General features: G+C 40.3%; 1 protein-coding gene across 1 annotated transcript in view; it reads right to left on the reverse strand.

The window, feature by feature from the left end:
* Positions 1 to 5242: 5242 nt before the first annotated feature.
* LOC127932633 (palmitoleoyl-protein carboxylesterase notum1a-like) overlaps positions 5243 to 16456 on the reverse strand; it is a 48162-nt gene continuing 36948 nt past the window's right edge. Inside the window, exons 10-11 of the mRNA XM_052528939.1 lie at positions 12053 to 12100; positions 5243 to 5938 (exon numbers count right to left, since the gene is read on the reverse strand). Of these exons, the coding sequence (XP_052384899.1) occupies positions 5566 to 5938; positions 12053 to 12100 (421 nt within the window). The 3' untranslated portion in view covers positions 5243 to 5565. The remainder of the gene's footprint in view (positions 5939 to 12052; positions 12101 to 16456) is intronic.

The following is a 16456-nucleotide window of genomic DNA, read 5'->3' on the forward strand; positions in this document are numbered from 1 at the left end:
TATAACCTTTGAGAGATACTAAAGTATAACCTTTTAGAGATACTAAAGTATATCCCATTATTATCCAGTTAATCACATAACCTTTTAGAGATACTAAAGTATAGCCCATTATTATCCAGTTAATCACATAACCTTTTAGAGATACTAAAGTATAACCTTTTAGAGATACTAAAGTATAACCCATTATTATCCTTGTACAAAAGCATATGTGGCTAAAAGCACCATTCAGTATTATTCACCCAGGGAGAGTTGGAAGCAGCAAGAATACAAATGTTTGTAATTCTCGAAACTTCCAGTAGAGAGCGGCATATCATAAATCTCCCATTCCCCACTTACTGTATCATCCATCCAGACATCTCTCCCATTCCCCACATACTGTATCATCCATCCATCCAGACATCTCTCCCATTCCCCACATACTGTATCATCCATCCAGACATCTCTCCCATTCCCCACATACTGTATCATCCATCCATCCAGACATCTCTCCCATTCCCCACATACTGTATCATCCATCCATCCAGACATCTCTCCCATTCCCCACATACTGTATCATCCATCCATCCAGACATCTCTCCCATTCCCCACATACTGTATCATCCATCCAGACATCTCTCCCATTCCCCACCTACTGTATCATCCATCCATCCAGACATCTCTCCCATTCCCCACATACTGTATCATCCATCCAGACATCATCCATCCACCCAGACATCTCTCCCATTCCCCACATACTGTATCATCCATCCATCCAGACATCATCCATCCAGACATCTCTCCCATTCCCCACATACTGTATCATCCATCCAAACATCTCTCCCATTCCCCACATACTGTATCATCCATCCAAACATCTCTCCCATTCCCCACATACTGTATCATCCATCCATCCAGACATCTCTCCCATTCCCCACATACTGTATCATCCATCCAGACATCTCTCCCATTCCCCACATACTGTATCATCCATCCATCCAGACATCTCTCCCATTCCCCACATACTGTATCATCCATCCATCCAGACATCTCTCCCATTCCCCACCTACTGTATCATCCATCCATCCAGACATCTCTCCCATTCCCCACATACTGTATCATCCAGACATCTCTCCCATTCCCCACATACTGTATCATCCATCCATCCAGACATCTCTCCCATTCCCCACATACTGTATCATCCATCCATCCATCCAGACATCTCTCCCATTCCCCACATACTGTATCATCCATCCATCCAGACATCTCTCCCATTCCCCACATACTGTATCATCCATCCATCCAGACATCTCTCCCATTCCCCACATACTGTATCATCCATCCAGACATCTCTCCCATTCCCCACCTACTGTATCATCCATCCATCCAGACATCTCTCCCATTCCCCACATACTGTATCATCCATCCAGACATCATCCATCCATCCAGACATCTCTCCCATTCCCCACATACTGTATCATCCATCCATCCAGACATCATCCATCCATCCAGACATCTCTCCCATTCCCCACATACTGTATCATCCATCCAAACATCTCTCCCATTCCCCACATACTGTATCATCCATCCAAACATCTCTCCCATTCCCCACATACTGTATCATCCATCCATCCAGACATCTCTCCCATTCCCCACATACTGTATCATCCATCCATCCAGACATCTCTCCCATTCCCCACATACTGTATCATCCATCCATCCAGACATCTCTCCCATTCCCCACATACTGTATCATCCATCCATCCAGACATCTCTCCCATTCCCCACATACTGTATCATCCATCCATCCAGACATCTCTCCCATTCCCCACATACTGTATCATCCATCCATCCAGACATCTCTCCCATTCCCCACATACTGTATCATCCATCCATCTCTCCCATTCCCCACCTACTGTATCATCCATCCATCCAGACATCTCTCCCATTCCCCACATACTGTATCATCCATCCAGACATCTCTCCCATTCCCCACATACTGTATCATCCATCCATCCAGACATCTCTCCCATTCCCCACATACTGTATCATCCATCCATCCAGACATCTCTCCCATTCCCCACATACTGTATCATCCATCCATCCAGACATCTCTCCCATTCCCCACATACTGTATCATCCATCCATCCAGACATCTCTCCCATTCCCCACATACTGTATCATCCATCCATCCAGACATCTCTCCCATTCCCCACATACTGTATCATCCATCCATCTCTCCCATTCCCCACCTACTGTATCATCCATCCATCCAGACATCTCTCCCATTCCCCACATACTGTATCATCCATCCAAACATCTCTCCCATTCCCCACATACTGTATCATCCATCCATCCAGACATCTCTCCCATTCCCCACATACTGTATCATCCATCCATCCAGACATCTCTCCCATTCCCCACATACTGTATCATCCATCCATCCAGACATCTCTCCCATTCCCCACATACTGTATCATCCATCCATCCAGACATCTCTCCCATTCCCCACATACTGTATCATCCATCCATCCAGACATCTCTCCCATTCCCCACATACTGTATCATCCATCCATCTCTCCCATTCCCCACCTACTGTATCATCCATCCATCCAGACATCTCTCCCATTCCCCACATACTGTATCATCCATCCAGACATCTCTCCCATTCCCCACATACTGTATCATCCATCCATCCAGACATCTCTCCCATTCCCCACATACTGTATCATCCATCCATCCAGACATCTCTCCCATTCCCCACATACTGTATCATCCATCCATCCAGACATCTCTCCCATTCCCCACATACTGTATCATCCATCCATCCAGACATCTCTCCCATTCCCCACATACTGTATCATCCATCCATCCAGACATCTCTCCCATTCCCCACATACTGTATCATCCATCCATCTCTCCCATTCCCCACCTACTGTATCATCCATCCATCCAGACATCTCTCCCATTCCCCACATACTGTATCATCCATCCAGACATCTCTCCCATTCCCCACATACTGTATCATCCATCCATCCAGACATCTCTCCCATTCCCCACATACTGTATCATCCATCCATCCAGACATCTCTCCCATTCCCCACATACTGTATCATCCATCCATCCAGACATCTCTCCCATTCCCCACATACTGTATCATCCATCCATCCAGACATCTCTCCCATTCCCCACCTACTGTATCATCCATCCATCCAGACATCTCTCCCATTCCCCACATACTGTATCATCCATCCAGACATCTCTCCCATTCCCCACATACTGTATCATCCATCCATCCAGACATCTCTCCCATTCCCCACATACTGTATCATCCATCCATCCAGACATCTCTCCCATTCCCCACATACTGTATCATCCATCCATCCAGACATCTCTCCCATTCCCCACATACTGTATCATCCATCCATCCAGACATCTCTCCCATTCCCCACCTACTGTATCATCCATCCATCCAGACATCTCTCCCATTCCCCACATACTGTATCATCCATCCAAACATCCAGACATGTCTCCCATTCCCCACATACTGTATCATCCATCCATCCAGACATCTCTCCCATTCCCCACATACTGTATCATCCATCCAGACATCTCTACCATTCCCCACATACTGTATCATCCATCCATCCAGACATCTCTCCAATTCCCCACTTACTGTATCATCCATCCATCCAGACATCTCTCCCATTCCCCACATACTGTATCATCCATCCAGACATCTCTCCCATTCCCCACATACTGTATCATCCATCCATCCAGACATCTCTCCCATTCCCCACTTATTGTATCATCCATCCATCCAGACATCTCTCCCATTCCCCACATACTGTATCATCCATCCAGACATCTCTCCCATTCCCCACATACTGTATCATCCATCCAGACATCATCCATCCATCCAGACATCTCTCCCATTCCCCACATACTGTATCATCCATCCAGACATCTCTCCCATTCCCCACTTACTGTATCATCCATCCATCCAGACATCTCTCCCATTCCCCACATATTGTATCATCCATCCAGACATCTCTCCCATTCCCCACATACTGTATCATCCATCCAGACATCATCCATCCATCCAGACATCTCTCCCATTCCCCACATACTGTATCATCCATCCAGACATCTCTCCCATTCCCCACTTACTGTATCATCCATCCATCCAGACATCTCTCCCATTCCCCACATACTGTATCATCCATCCATCCAGACATCTCTCACTCTGCTAGTATCCTATGTTTAGGTGTGGCAGTCTCCATCCCTCTCTGCTGGTGAGTTCATATGTGGCAGTAGGCTATGTGGTCGTTTGAGACAATTCTGATCAATCAATCAGTTCTAGTGAACCCTTGTTACTATGGCTGTGTTTACACAGGCAGCCCAATTCTGGTCTTTTGCCCAATTATTGGTAAAAGACCCTGATCTGATTGGTTAGAAGACCAATTAGTGGAAATAGATCAGAATTAGGCTGCCTGTGTAAACGCAGCCTGTGAGGGGCTCGCTATAATCCATTTCCTTCCATATCAGAAGCTTGATTCTGTATCTTCTGTAGCATTGATCAAAATGATAATTGAAGTCTATCAAGTCATTACAGTCTGAGGATTCCACTTCATATACATACACAACTTCTACACCTATTATGAATCTATATATTTTCTAAATCCACAAGTCCGTTGTCTTATTGACTTTAAAACGAACAGATTGCGTCCCAAATGGCACTCTAGTCACAATATAGTGCACTAGTTTAGACCAGAGCTCTATTCACTATATAGTGCACTAGTTTAGACCAGAGCTCTATTCACAATATAGTGCACTAGTTTAGACCAGAGCTCTATTCACTATATAGTGCACTAGTTTAGACCAGAGCTCTATTCACAATATAGTGCACTAGTTTAGACCAGAGCCCTATTCCCTATATAGTGCACTAGTTTAGACCAGTGCCCTATTCCCTATATAGTGCACTAGTTTAGACCAGAGCCCTATTCACAATATAGTGCACTAGTTTAGACCAGAGCCCTATTCACAATATAGTGCACTAGTTTTGACCAGAGCCCTATTCACAATATAGTGCACTAGTTTTGACCAGAGCCCTATTCACAATATAGTGCACTAGTTTTGACCAGAGCTCTATTCATAATATAGTGCACTAGTTTAGACCAGAGCTCTATTCACAATATAGTGCACTAGTTTTGACCAGAGCCCTATTCCCTATATAGTGCACTAGTTTTGACCAGAGCCCAGAGTTCAGTTCTGTTGCTTAGAGTTCAGTCCTGTTGCTTAGAGTTCAGTTCTGTTGCTTAGAGTTCAGTTCTGTTGCTTAGAGTTCAGTCCTGTTGCTTAGAGTTCAGTTCTGTTGCTTAGAGTTCAGTTCTGTTGCTTAGAGTTCAGTCCTGTTGCTTAGAGTTCAGTCCTGTTGCTTAGAGTTCAGTCCTGTTGCTTAGAGTTCAGTTCTGTTTCTATTCTGTTGCATTGAGTTCCGTTCATCTCCACCAAAGCGTTCTATGGCCCTGCTGTGTCAGAGTGTGTGTGTGCGTTTCATTTCAGCTACCTGTGTGAGTCTCTCCCTGCTCAGTTCCCGTTATTCAGCATCCCCAGCAGTTTCCCTGCGTCCATGCCCTGTTGCTGGGCCATCTTGGCAACATCAAACCCCATGTGTTTCAGGAACTGGATCACGCTCATTTCCTGTCCGGTGATCTGATCCCGTATAGTTGGACAGGTGGGATTACAGTGAGGCCAGGGGCAGCTGTCAATCAGACGCAGAGGACAACGCCTCGGAGGCGAAGCTGGGGGCAGGGCCTTGTTGGGGGTGGGGTTAGGATTGTTGCTATGGGTGTCGTTGTTGGAGGATCTTTGGTGGAGGTTGTTGTCGTGGAGACCACGATCCCAGCAGTGTAAGGCTCTGGGGAGGGAGGTTCCTTTGACTTGGATGTCCATCCAGTAACTATGGTAACGGGGAGGAGCGGAAAGGAGGTTAGAAATGGGAGAGGTACTCGGTCAAGTCACTCATTTTTTTGCAAAGCTCCAAATTAAGATTATGAAATGTCTAATCTAAGACCCAGTTATGAAATGTCTAATCTAAGACCCAGTTATGATATGTCTAATCTAAGACCCAGTTATGGTATGTCTAATCTAAGACCCAGTTATGAAATGTCTAATCTAAGACCCAGTTATGATATGTCTAATCTAAGACCCAGTTATGGTATGTCTAATCTGAGACCCAGTTATGATATGTCTAATCTGAGACCCAGTTATGATATGTCTAATCTGAGACCCAGTTATGATATGTCTAATCTGAGACCCAGTTATGATATGTCTAATCTGAGACCCAGTTATGATATGTCTAATCTAAGACCCAGTTATGATATGTCTAATCTAAGACCCAGTTATGATATGTCTAATCTAAGAGGACGTTATGGTATGTCTAATCTGAGACCCAGTTATGATATGTCTAATCTGAGACCCAGTTATGATATGTCTAATCTGAGACCCAGTTATGATATGTCTAATCTGAGACCCAGTTATTATATGTCTAATCTGAGACCCAGTTATGATATGTCTAATCTGAGATCCAGTTATGATATGTCTAATCTAAGACCCAGTTATGATATGTCTAATCTAAGACCCAGTTATGATATGTCTAATCTAAAACCCAGTTATGATATGTCTAATCTAAGACCCAGTTATGATATGTCTAATCTAAGACCCAGTTATGATATGTCTAATCGAAAACCCAGTTATGATATGTCTAATCTAAGACCCAGTTATGATATGTCTAATCTAAGAGGAAGATATGGTATGTCTAATCTAAGACCCAGTTATGGTATGCCTAATCTAAGACCCAGTTATGATGTCTAATCTAAGACCCAGTTATGATATGTCTAATCTAAGACCCAGTTATGATATGTCTAATCTAAGACCCAGTTATGATATGTCTAATCTAAGACCCAGTTATGATATGTCTAATCTGAGACCCAGTTATGATATGTCTAATCTGAGACCCAGTTATGATATGTCTAATCTGAGACCCAGTTATGATATGTCTAATCTGAGACCCAGTTATGATATGTCTAATCTGAGACCCAGTTATGATATGTCTAATCTAAGAGGAAGTTATGATATGTCTAATCTAAGACCCAGTTATGATATGTCTAATCTAAGACCCAGTTATGATATGTCTAATCTGAGACCCAGTTATGATATGTCTAATCTAAGACCCAGTTATGATATGTCTAATCTGAGACCCAGTTATGATATGTCTAATCTAAGACCCAGTTATGATATGTCTAATCTAAGACCCAGTTATGATATGTCTAATCTGAGACCCAGTTATGATATGTCTAATCTAAGACCCAGTTATGATATGTATAATCTAAGGCCCAGTTATGATATGTCTAATCTAAGACCCAGTTATGATATGTCTAATCTAAAACCCAGTTATGATATGTCTAATCTAAGACCCAGTTATGATATGTCTAATCGAAAACCCAGTTATGATATGTCTAATCTGAGACCCAGTTATGATATGTCTAATCTGAGACCCAGTTATGATGTCTAATCGAAAACCCAGTTATGATATGTCTAATCTAAGACCCAGTTATGATATGTCTAATCTAAAACCCAGTTATGATGTCTAATCTAAGACCCAGTTATGATATGTCTAATCTAAGACCCAGTTATGATATGTCTAATCTAAGACCCAGTTATGATATGTCTAATCTGAGACCCAGTTATGATATGTCTAATCTGAGACCCAGTTATGATATGTCTAATCTGAGACCCAGTTATGATATGTCTAATCTAAGAGGAAGTTATGATATGTCTAATCTAAGACCCAGTTATGATATGTCTAATCTGAGACCCAGTTATGATATGTCTAATCTAAGACCCAGTTATGATATGTCTAATCTAAGACCCAGTTATGATATTTCTAATCTGAGACCCAGTTATGATATGTCTAATCTAAGACCCAGTTATGATATGTCTAATCTGAGACCCAGTTATGATATGTCTAATCTAAGAGGAAGTTATGGTATGTCTAATCTGAGACCCAGTTATGATATGTCTAATCTGAGATCCAGTTATGATATGTCTAATCTAAGACCCAGTTATGATATGTCTAATCTAAGACCCAGTTATGATATGTCTAATCTAAAACCCAGTTATGATATGTCTAATCTAAGACCCAGTTATGATATGTCTAATCTAAGAGGAAGTTATGGTATGTCTAATCTAAGACCCAGTTATGATGTCTAATCTAAGACCCAGTTATGATATGTCTAATCTAAGACCCAGTTATGATATGTCTAATCTAAGACCCAGTTATGATATGTCTAATCGAAAACCCAGTTATGATATGTCTAATCTAAGACCCAGTTATGATATGTCTAATCTGAGACCCAGTTATGATATGTCTAATCTAAGAGGAAGTTATGGTATGTCTAATCTGAGACCCAGTTATGATATGTCTAATCTGAGACCCAGTTATGATATGTCTAATCTGAGACCCAGTTATGATATGTCTAATCTAAGAGGAAGTTATGATATGTCTAATCTGAGACCCAGTTATGATATGTCTAATCTGAGACCCAGTTATGATATGTCTAATCTAAGACCCAGTTATGATATGTCTAATCTAAGACCCAGTTATGATATGTCTAATCTAAAACCCAGTTATGATATGTCTAATCTAAGACCCAGTTATGATATGTCTAATCTAAGACCCAGTTGTGATATGTCTAATCGAAAACCCAGTTATGATATGTCTAATCTAAGACCCAGTTATGATATGTCTAATCTAAGAGGAAGATATGGTATGTCTAATCTAAGACCCAGTTATGGTATGCCTAATCTAAGACCCAGTTATGATGTCTAATCTAAGACCCAGTTATGATATGTCTAATCTAAGACCCAGTTATGATATGTCTAATCTAAGACCCAGTTATGATATGTCTAATCTAAGACCCAGTTATGATATGTCTAATCTGAGACCCAGTTATGATATGTCTAATCTGAGACCCAGTTATGATATGTCTAATCTAAGAGGAAGTTATGGTATGTCTAATCTAAGACCCAGTTATGATATGTCTAATCTAAGACCCAGTTATGATATGTCTAATCTAAGACCCAGTTATGATATGTCTAATCTAAGACCCAGTTATGATATGTCTAATCTAAGACCCAGTTATGATATGTCTAATCTAAGACCCAGTTATGATATGTCTAATCTGAGACCCAGTTATGATATGTCTAATCTAAGAGGAAGTTATGGTATGTCTAATCTGAGACCCAGTTATGATATGTCTAATCTGAGACCCAGTTATGATATGTCTAATCTAAGACCCAGTTATGATATGTCTAATCTAAGAGGAAGTTATGGTATGTCTAATCTGAGACCCAGTTATGATATGTCTAATCTGAGACCCAGTTATGATATGTCTAATCTGAGACCCAGTTATGATATGTCTAATCTGAGACCCAGTTATGATATGTCTAATCTGAGACCCAGTTATGATATGTCTAATCTAAGAGGAAGTTATGATATGTCTAATCTAAGAGGAAGTTATGATATGTCTAATCTAAGACCCAGTTATGATATGTCTAATCTGAGACCAGTTATGATATGTCTAATCTAAGACCCAGTTATGATATTTCTAATCTGAGACCCAGTTATGATATGTCTAATCTAAGACCCAGTTATGATATGTCTAATCTGAGACCCAGTTATGATATGTCTAATCTAAGACCCAGTTATGATATGTCTAATCTAAGACCCAGTTATGATATGTCTAATCTAAGACCCAGTTATGATATGTCTAATCTAAGACCCAGTTATGATATGTCTAATCTAAAACCCAGTTATGATATGTCTAATCTAAGACCCAGTTATGATATGTCTAATCGAAAACCCAGTTATGATATGTCTAATCTGAGACCCAGTTATGATATGTCTAATCTGAGACCCAGTTATGATGTCTAATCGAAAACCCAGTTATGATATGTCTAATCTAAGACCCAGTTATGATATGTCTAATCTAAAACCCAGTTATGATGTCTAATCTAAGACCCAGTTATGATATGTCTAATCTGAGACCCAGTTATGATATGTCTAATCTGAGACCCAGTTATGATATGTCTAATCTGAGACCCAGTTATGATATGTCTAATCTGAGACCCAGTTATGATATGTCTAATCTGAGACCCAGTTATGATATGTCTAATCTAAGAGGAAGTTATGATATGTCTAATCTAAGACCCAGTTATGATATGTCTAATCTGAGACCCAGTTATGATATGTCTAATCTAAGACCCAGTTATGATATGTCTAATCTAAGACCCAGTTATGATATTTCTAATCTGAGACCCAGTTATGATATGTCTAATCTAAGACCCAGTTATGATATGTCTAATCTGAGACCCAGTTATGATATGTCTAATCTAAGAGGAAGTTATGGTATGTCTAATCTGAGACCCAGTTATGATATGTCTAATCTAAGACCCAGTTATGATATGTCTAATCTAAGACCCAGTTATGATATGTCTAATCTAAAACCCAGTTATGATATGTCTAATCTAAGACCCAGTTATGATATGTCTAATCTAAGACCCAGTTATGATATGTCTAATCTAAGACCCAGTTATGATATGTCTAATCTGAGACCCAGTTATGATGTCTAATCGAAAACCCAGTTATGATATGTCTAATCTAAGACCCAGTTATGATATGTCTAATCTAAAACCCAGTTATGATGTCTAATCTAAGACCCAGTTATGATATGTCTAATCTGAGACCCAGTTATGATATGTCTAATCTGAGACCCAGTTATGATATGTCTAATCTGAGACCCAGTTATGATATGTCTAATCTGAGACCCAGTTATGATATGTCTAATCTGAGACCCAGTTATGATATGTCTAATCTAAGAGGAAGTTATGATATGTCTAATCTAAGACCCAGTTATGATATGTCTAATCTGAGACCCAGTTATGATATGTCTAATCTAAGACCCAGTTATGATATGTCTAATCTAAGACCCAGTTATGATATTTCTAATCTGAGACCCAGTTATGATATGTCTAATCTAAGACCCAGTTATGATATGTCTAATCTGAGACCCAGTTATGATATGTCTAATCTAAGAGGAAGTTATGGTATGTCTAATCTGAGACCCAGTTATGATATATCTAATCTGAGACCCAGTTATGATATGTCTAATCTGAGATCCAGTTATGATATGTCTAATCTAAGACCCAGTTATGATATGTCTAATCTAAGACCCAGTTATGATATGTCTAATCTAAAACCCAGTTATGATATGTCTAATCTAAGACCCAGTTATGATATGTCTAATCTAAGAGGAAGTTATGGTATGTCTAATCTAAGACCCAGTTATGATGTCTAATCTAAGACCCAGTTATGATATGTCTAATCTAAGACCCAGTTATGATATGTCTAATCTAAGACCCAGTTATGATATGTCTAATCTAAGACCCAGTTATGATATGTCTAATCTAAGACCCAGTTATGATATGTCTAATCTGAGACCCAGTTATGATATGTCTAATCTAAGAGGAAGTTATGGTATGTCTAATCTGAGACCCAGTTATGATATGTCTAATCTAAGACCCAGTTATGATATGTCTAATCTGAGACCCAGTTATGATATGTCTAATCTAAGAGGAAGTTATGATATGTCTAATCTAAGACCCAGTTATGATATGTCTAATCTAAAACCCAGTTATGATATGTCTAATCTAAGACCCAGTTATGATATGTCTAATCTAAGACCCAGTTATGATATGTCTAATCTAAGAGGAAGTTATGGTATGTCTAATCTAAGACCCAGTTATGATATGTCTAATCTGAGACCCAGTTATGATATGTCTAATCTAAGAGGAAGTTATGGTATGTCTAATCTGAGACCCAGTTATGATATGTCTAATCTAAGACCCAGTTATGATATGTCTAATCTGAGACCCAGTTATGATATGTCTAATCTAAGAGGAAGTTATGGTGTCTAATCTAAGGAGAAATGATGATCAGTGACTGTTCACTCACTTCCTGGTGATGACCTCATGGGATAGGCAGGCTGGAGCAAACAGGGCCCTGGCAGTCAGAACAGACAGATCCATCAACGTGATCAGAGGAGAGTTAACATTCCACATAACATAAAACATTAACACTCTTTAAAGAATAAAACAGGAAGTTATGGTATGTGTGTGTGTGTGTGTCTCTGTGTATACTATCCAATGTGTGTGTGTGTCTCTGTATATACTATCCAATGTGTGTGTGTGTGTGTCTCTGTATATACTATCCAATGTGTGTGTGTGTGTGTCTCTGTATATACTATCCAATGTGTGTGTGTGTGTCTCTGTGTATACTATCCAATGTGTGTGTGTGTGTGTGTCTCTGTGTATACTATCCAATGTGTGTGTGTGTGTCTCTGTATATACTATCCAATGTGTGTGTGTGTGTGTGTGTGTCTCTGTGTATACTATCCAATGTGTGTGTGTGTGTGTGTCTCTGTGTATACTATCCAATGTGTGTGTGTGTGTCTCTGTGTATACTATCCAATGTGTGTGTGTGTGTGTGTGTGTCTCTGTATATACTATCCAATGTGTGTGTGTGTGTCTCTGTGTATACTATCCAATGTGTGTGTGTGTGTGTCTCTGTGTATACTATCCAATGTGTGTGTGTGTGTGTGTCTCTGTGTATACTATCTAATGTGTGTGTGTGTGTGTGTGTCTCTGTGTATACTATCCAATGTGTGTGTGTGTGTCTCTGTGTATACTATCCAATGTGTGTGTGTGTGTCTCTGTATATACTATCCAATGTGTGTGTGTGTGTGTGTCTCTGTGTATACTATCCCATGTGTGTGTGTGTCTCTGTGTATACTATCCCATGTGTGTGTGTGTCTCTGTGTATACTATCCAATGTGTGTGTGTGTCTCTGTGTATACTATCCAATGTGTGTGTGTGTGTGTCTCTGTGTATACTATCCCATGTGTGTGTGTGTCTCTGTGTATACTATCCCATGTGTGTGTTTGTCTCTGTATATACTATCCAATGTGTGTGTGTCTCTGTGTATACTATCCAATGTGTGTGTGTGTCTCTGTGTATACTATCCAATGTGTGTGTGTGTCTCTGTATATACTATCTAATGTGTGTGTGTGTCTCTGTGTATACTATCCAATGTGTGTGTGTGTCTCTGTGTACTATCCAATGTGTGTGTGTGTGTCTCTGTGTGTACTATCCAATGTGTGTGTGTGTGTCTCTGTGTGTACTATCCAATGTGTGTGTGTCTCTGTGTATACTATCCAATGTGTGTGTGTGTGTCTCTGTATATACTATCCCATGTGTGTGTGTGTCTCTGTGTATACTATCCAATGTGTGTGTGTGTGTGTCTCTGTGTATACTATCCAATGTGTGTGTGTGTGTGTGTCTCTGTGTATACTATCCAATGTGTGTGTGTGTCTCTGTGTATACTATCCCATGTGTGTGTGTGTCTCTGTGTATACTATCCCATGTGTGTGTGTGTCTCTGTGTATACTATCCAATGTGTGTGTGTGTCTCTGTGTATACTATCCAATGTGTGTGTGTGTGTCTCTGTATATACTATCCCATGTGTGTGTGTGTCTCTGTGTATACTATCCAATGTGTGTGTGTGTGTCTCTGTGTATACTATCCAATGTGTGTGTGTGTGTGTGTCTCTGTGTATACTATCCAATGTGTGTGTGTGTCTCTGTGTATACTATCCAATGTGTGTGTGTGTGTCTCTGTGTATACTATCCAATGTGTGTGTGTGTGTCTCTGTGTATACTATCCCATGTGTGTGTGTGTCTCTGTGTATACTATCCAATGTGTGTGTGTGTGTGTGTCTCTGTGTATACTATCCAATGTGTGTGTGTGTGTGTGTCTCTGTGTATACTATCCAATGTGTGTGTGTGTCTCTGTGTATACTATCCAATGTGTGTGTGTGTCTCTGTGTATACTATCCAATGTGTGTGTGTGTGTCTCTGTGTATACTATCCAATGTGTGTGTGTGTGTGTGTGTCTCTGTGTATACTATCCAATGTGTGTGTGTGTGTCTCTGTGTGTACTATCCAATGTGTGTGTGTCTCTGTGTATACTATCCAATGTGTGTGTGTCTCTGTGTGTACTATCCAATGTGTGTGTGTCTCTGTGTGTACTATCCAATGTGTGTGTGTGTGTGTGTCTCTGTGTGTACTATCCAATGTGTGTGTGTGTGTCTCTGTGTGTACTATCCAATGTGTGTGTGTGTGTGTGTCTCTGTGTGTACTATCCAATGTGTGTGTGTGTGTCTCTGTGTGTACTATCCAATGTGTGTGTGTGTCTCTGTGTATACTATCCAATGTGTGTGTGTGTCTCTGTGTATACTATCCAATGTGTGTGTGTGTGTCTCTGTATATACTATCCAATGTGTGTTGTGTGTGTGTGTGTCTCTGTATATACTATCCAATGTGTGTGTGTGTCTCTGTGTATACTATCCAATGTGTGTGTGTGTGTCTCTGTATATACTATCCAATGTGTGTGTGTGTGTGTGTGTGTCTCTGTATATACTATCCAATGTGTGTGTGTGTGTGTGTGTCTCTGTATATACTATCCAATGTGTGTGTGTGTGTGTGTGTCTCTGTGTATACTATCCAATGTGTGTGTGTGTGTGTGTCTCTGTGTATACTATCCAATGTGTGTGTGTGTGTGTGTGTCTCTGTGTATACTATCCAATGTGTGTGTGTGTGTGTGTCTCTGTATATACTATCCAATGTGTGTGTGTGTGTCTCTGTATATACTATCCAATGTGTGTGTGTGTGTGTCTCTGTGTATACTATCCAATGTGTGTGTGTGTGTGTGTCTCTGTATATACTATCCAATGTGTGTGTGTGTGTGTGTCTCTGTATATACTATCCAATGTGTGTGTGTGTGTGTGTGTGTGTCTCTGTGTATACTATCCAATGTGTGTGTGTGTGTCTCTGTGTATACTATCTAATGTGTGTGTGTGTGTCTCTGTGTATACTATCCAATGTGTGTGTGTGTGTGTGTCTCTGTGTATACTATCTAATGTGTGTGTGTGTGTCTCTGTGTATACTATCCAATGTGTGTGTGTGTGTCTCTGTGTATACTATCCAATGTGTGTGTGTGTGTGTGTCTCTGTGTATACTATCTAATGTGTGTGTGTGTCTCTGTATATACTATCCAATGTGTGTGTGTGTCTCTGTGTATACTATCTAATGTGTGTGTGTGTCTCTGTGTATACTATCCAATGTGTGTGTGTGTGTGTGTCTCTGTATATACTATCCAATGTGTGTGTGTGTCTCTGTATATACTATCCAATGTGTGTGTGTGTCTCTGTGTATACTATCTAATGTGTGTGTGTGTCTCTGTGTATACTATCCAATGTGTGTGTGTGTCTCTGTATATACTATCCAATGTGTGTGTGTGTGTGTCTCTGTATATACTATCCAATGTGTGTGTGTGTCTCTGTGTATACTATCCAATGTGTGTGTGTGTCTCTGTATATACTATCCAATGTGTGTGTGTGTGTCTCTGTGTATACTATCCCATGTGTGTGTGTGTGTGTGTCTCTGTATATACTATCCAATGTGTGTGTGTGTCTCTGTATATACTATCCAATGTGTGTGTGTGTGTGTCTCTGTGTATACTATCCAATGTGTGTGTGTGTGTGTCTCTGTGTATACTATCCAATGTGTGTGTGTGTCTCTGTGTATACTATCCAATGTGTGTGTGTGTGTCTCTGTATACTATCCAATGTGTGTGTGTGTGTCTCTGTATATACTATCCAATGTGTGTGTGTCTCTGTGTATACTATCCAATGTGTGTGTGTGTGTCTCTGTATACTATCCAATGTGTGTGTGTGTGTGTCTCTGTATATACTATCCAATGTGTGTGTGTGTGTGTCTCTGTATATACTATCCAATGTGTGTGTGTGTGTGTCTCTGTATATACTATCCAATGTGTGTGTGTGTCTCTGTGTATACTATCCAATGTGTGTGTGTGTCTCTGTGTATACTATCCAATGTGTGTGTGTGTGTCTCTGTATATACTATCCAATGTGTGTGTGTGTCTCTGTGTATACTATCCAATGTGTGTGTGTGTCTCTGTATATACTATCCAATGTGTGTGTGTGTGTGTCTCTGTGTATACTATCCAATGTGTGTGTGTGTCTCTGTGTATACTATCCAATGTGTGTGTGTGTGTCTCTGTGTGTACTATCCAATGTGTGTGTGTGTGTCTCTGTATATACTATCCAATGTGTGTGTGTGTGTCTCTGTATATACTATCCAATGTGTGTGTGTGTGTCTCTGTATACTATCCAATGTGTGTGTGTCTCTGTGTATACTATCCAATGTGTGTGTGTGTGTGTCTCTGTGTATACTATCCAATGTGTGTGTGTGTGTGTGTCTCTGTGTATACTATCCAATGT

Source organism: Oncorhynchus keta, chromosome 10 (genome assembly GCF_023373465.1).
Source record: "Oncorhynchus keta strain PuntledgeMale-10-30-2019 chromosome 10, Oket_V2, whole genome shotgun sequence".
NCBI classification, from domain to species: domain Eukaryota; kingdom Metazoa; phylum Chordata; class Actinopteri; order Salmoniformes; family Salmonidae; genus Oncorhynchus; species Oncorhynchus keta.